The following is a 4,583-nucleotide window of genomic DNA, read 5'->3' on the forward strand; positions in this document are numbered from 1 at the left end:
TTAAAAGAATACATCAAATCCAAAACAGCCCCCAACAAAACCACTCATACACCACACACACATACACTAACAATAACATTCAACGCTTTCTAACATTAATTTTGCACCTACATACGTAATTATATTTATATATATATATATTTATACACAGATTATCTAACCTTTATATATACCTATACTTACATTTACATTTATATTCTCGTTTACATCTACATCTACATTTACATTTATTCTTAACTTGCACCTATTTCATAAAACCCGGTTTATATTTAAACAAACATTCAACATGGCCTTCACAATCATTCAGTGGAACATCAAAGGCTATCTCAATAACTACAATGAACTTGATTTACTAATCAGAGATACCCATCCTAATGTAATATGCCTTCAGGAAACTCATATCCCGTATAATACTAAGAATATTATTATCCCAAAAGCCTATGTGGGGTATTTTCACAACTGTGTTAATAACAAAAACCCCAAACAGGGCGTCGCAATCCTTATCAAACATAACATTCCCCACCGAATAGTATCATCGACCATCCAATTAATATCCATTGAAATAAAGCTTACATTTCCAATTACTATCATTAACACGTACATCCCACCATCCCAAACTTTCTGTGAGGCAGATATCTGCTCTCTACTCTCCCGTTCAGTAAGTCCACCCATCCTACTAGGAGATTTTAATGCTTGGAGCCCTCTGTGGGGCTCTGAAAAGTCCAACAAACGAGGTACCATAGTTGAGAATGTAATTTTCGCTGAAAACTTAATTATTTTGAATGACGGCTCCCCCACCCATTTTTCAACCCACAACACATTCACAAACATTGATTTAACGCTGGCATCTGCACAGTTAAGCCCCAAATGTAGCTGGAGAACGCTAAGTAGTCTGTACGGTAGTGATCATTTTCCCTTACTTTCGGTCATTCAAACCAAGCTAAATCCTTGTCATCTCACCAAGTCCCCGAATTTTAATACCGACGCTGCCAACTGGGATATGTATCAAACCACTTGTGAAAAAAACTTTAAAAACTGGAACACCTCCAATGTTCGTCAACTTGCGGCCAACATCACAAAAGCAATCAGGTCCTCGGCCAATGTGGCCATTCCACAAAGCAAAACAACTCCTTTAAAAATCTACGCGGCATGGTGGAATAAAAATCTTAGTACCCTAAGAGCAGAAAAACAAAAGCTGTGGCATATTTATAAATCATCTCCCTCAGTCCCCAATTTAATTGCCTACAAAAAGGACAATGCAATTTTTAAAAAAAGTGTCAAGGCAGCGAAAGCAGAATCTATCGGAAAATTTACTGAAGACATCAACCCCTCCTACTCACCCAAAAAAAACTGTTCGAAAATCAAAGCCCTTACCGGAATCCCTCCAACTCCCATTAAAGTTATCCAGCTTTCCAATCAGCTATTTTCCTCACCCTTAGAAATAGCCAACATTTTCGGCGAAACCTGGTCGAATTACGCTCATGACTCCAACTTCCATACAGAGTACATCAATAGAAAAAGCACAATACTCTCCCAATCTTACAACCCATCCAGAGTGGCAACTGATGCACCATACTTAGAAAAGGAATTCAGCTATATAGAGCTGGAACATGCCCTCCAACATTCTAAAGGGAAAACCCCCGGCAAAGATCGTATATCCTATCCCATGCTGCGACATCTCCCAAACCGGTGCAAAAATATTTTATTAGTCTTATACAACAAAATCCTTGAAAGCGGCACATATCCCCACACCTGGCTTTCCGCCACCCTCCTTCCGATCCCAAAACCTAACCAAGCTATAGATAATATTAACAGTTACCGGCCGATCTCCCTGTTGTCCTGTTTAAGAAAAATCCTCGAGAAAATGCCCACAAAACGCTTAATGTGGTTCTTAACCAAAAACCACTTGATAAGCCACAACCAAGTTGCATTCAAAAAGAATCACAACACCCTTTATGCTCTACTTCTTCTCCAGCATTTCATCTGTGATGCTATATCAACAAAAAACCATGTATCCGTGCTATCTACGGACTTCGAAAAAGCTTTTGAGCGCGTAGGGGCCCACGTAGTTCTAGAACAACTCGCTTCATGGGAAATAGGCAGCAGAATGTACAACTTAATTAAGTCATTTCTCTCCATACGTAGTTTCCAAGCCAAAGTCAGTGGCACCTACTCGGAAACTTTTCCACTTGCTAATGGTATCCCCCATGGCTCCCCCCTCTCGGTCGTCCTATTCAAAAACTCAACGTAATGATCTCCAAATACCGCGGCCTACATCTTAATGTCTACGCTGACGATGCAGTATTTTATACTAAAGAGAAAGACACAAAGAAAGTACAAGACGTATTTTCCAACTTACTTGAAGACATACGTTCTTGGGGTATTTCTTCTGGAGCTATCCTATCCGTCAACAAATGCAAAATACTCCATATATGCCGTAAACATCACTGTTCTCCGATACAAGTAAACACAGCCAATAACAATATAGAAAATGTAAGTACATTAAAGCTGTTAGGTATAATCTTTGACAACAAATACACATTCAAATACCAATGCACTGAACTCAGAAAAAAACTAATCCCACGTTTGAACATAATAAGGTACTTGTCATCAAATCGTCTCCGCATCCACACTAACACGCTTGTCAACCTGACACAATCTCTAGTTCTATCCAAAATTGACTACGGACTCCAAATATACGGTTGGTGCGCCAAGTCCCATCTAGCTCTCCTCAACAAACCATACCACACATCAGTGCGGTGCAGCATTAAAGGCTTTTCTACTTCCCCCACAAAATGTGTGCTAGCCGAGGCCGGTCTTCCATCAATTATTGATAGATGCCAAGAAACCACATACAAACTTATCCCCAAATTAATGAATACGACCAGCAAACTCCTGTTTGACACTCTTCGTAGCGCTTCCCGAAATAAACGCAGACACTCAATCGTATCCACCTTACGCCATTGCATCGCCTACTGTAAAGACTTGGGGATAAAAATACCATCTAGTTGCAAAAAAGTGAGTCGACACGCACCTTGGATATTATCACCCTCATCCTTAAATATACAATTACATAATTTTCCTAAAAGCACCACATGCAAAACCACATTCACTCAACTTTTCAACCAGATAATAAACATTGAAGACCTATTTGACTGGTGCCCGATTTTTACTGACGGATCCAAATCCGAACACAATACCGCTTTCGCCGTTGTGAAAGAAAACGGAGACCTTATATATGGCGGATCTCTGCCTCTATATGCCTCCATCTATACTGCGGAAGCCGTCGCAATACTGAAGGCAATCGATTACGCAGTAATCAAAAAAGGGAAGTTTGCAATTTTTTCGGACAGCTTCTCCGTTATCGAAAGTATAAAAAATATATACAACGACAACCAAATTGCTAGTCAAATCCGAGACCAGCTAATTAAGCACGCTGATAAAATAAAAATCGTCTGGATTCCCAGTCACGTAGGTATCAAAGGCAATGAACACGCAGATTTAGCAGCCAAAAATATGTATCTTACCCCCACCATATCATTTGACTCTCCTTCCAGAAAGGACCTCGTTAAATACATTCAAAGCCATATATACACTCTAAAACTTAATTCCTGGTCTCAATTCAATCATCCATACATGCAATATAATCCCCAGTGCAAGAAATCTCTTTTCCCTCCCTCAGTTTCCAGATTACTAACAAGTGTTTTCACGCGTCTCAGGATAGGCCATACCAAACTAACCCATCAACATCTCCTCCTTGGCGACCCTTCTCCTGTATGTCCGCTTTGCGGGGACCATCTCAATGTAACACACATCCTAGACTCATGTTCCCCATTATCCTCAAAACGCACCTCCAATTTTGGTACCACCTTACCATCCTCACTATTAAAAGATATAAATGTAAGTAATATAACTACGCTATTTAACTTTTTAAAAGAAATAGATTTACACAAATCTTTGTAAAACTAGCTTTACTACCTACAATCCTCAACACGATGTTCATATTAATTAATTACAATAGCACCGTAGGCCTCAGCAGCTAGTGTGCAATTAATGTTAGTGCAATATTTTATATTTCTCTAATAAATAATAATAATAATAATAAATCCATATGAGAACATAACCAAAGGTAAATACACCTCATTTTACCTACCCCATCATGCGGTTGTAAAACCAGACAAAAAACAACCAAGGTAAGGGTAGTCTTCAACGCCTCGAAATGTACAAGTTCGGGCAATTCCTTAAATGACATTTTGTACACAGGACCCACATTACAACCCGACTTAGGGCCGGTTACTCAATGTCTGGTTGACACTAATCTCCGTTTAAACATAGTTATCGACGTTACCGACTCCCTGATGTATGCACGAAGTCGAAGACGTCGATAACGATGTTTAACCGCAGATTAGTGTTAACCGGACATTGAGTAACCGGCCCTTAATGCTTCTGATTCTAATGTGGCGTATGTTCAAATACGTATTTAACGGAGACGTCGAAAAAATGTATCGACAAATACTCGTACATAAAGACGATCAAGACTTTCAGCGCATTATATTTCGAAATTCACCTAATAGTCCAATATG

General features: G+C 39.4%; 1 protein-coding gene across 2 annotated transcripts; it reads left to right on the forward strand.

Moving 5' to 3' along the window:
- Window positions 1-264: 264 nt before the first annotated feature.
- On the forward strand, window positions 265-4,273 carry LOC108363750 (RNA-directed DNA polymerase from mobile element jockey-like). Of its 2 annotated transcripts, none has more exons than XM_017617218.1 (2): window positions 265-2,493; window positions 2,601-4,273. In XM_017617218.1, the coding sequence occupies exon 1, from the start codon at window positions 287-289 to the stop codon at window positions 2,249-2,251; it is 1,965 nt and encodes a 654-aa protein (XP_017472707.1). In that variant the 5' UTR covers window positions 265-286; the 3' UTR covers window positions 2,252-2,493; window positions 2,601-4,273. The 2 variants fall into 2 exon arrangements, with proteins under 2 accessions (XP_017472707.1, XP_017472708.1); XM_017617219.1 differs by having other exon boundaries at window positions 810-2,493.
- The last annotated feature ends 310 nt before the right edge of the window (window positions 4,274-4,583 follow it).

Source organism: Rhagoletis zephyria, unplaced genomic scaffold, assembly GCF_001687245.7.
Source record: "Rhagoletis zephyria isolate East Lansing unplaced genomic scaffold, Rhagoletis_zephyria_1.1 Rzeph_scaffold_01359, whole genome shotgun sequence".
Taxonomy (NCBI): domain Eukaryota; kingdom Metazoa; phylum Arthropoda; class Insecta; order Diptera; family Tephritidae; genus Rhagoletis; species Rhagoletis zephyria.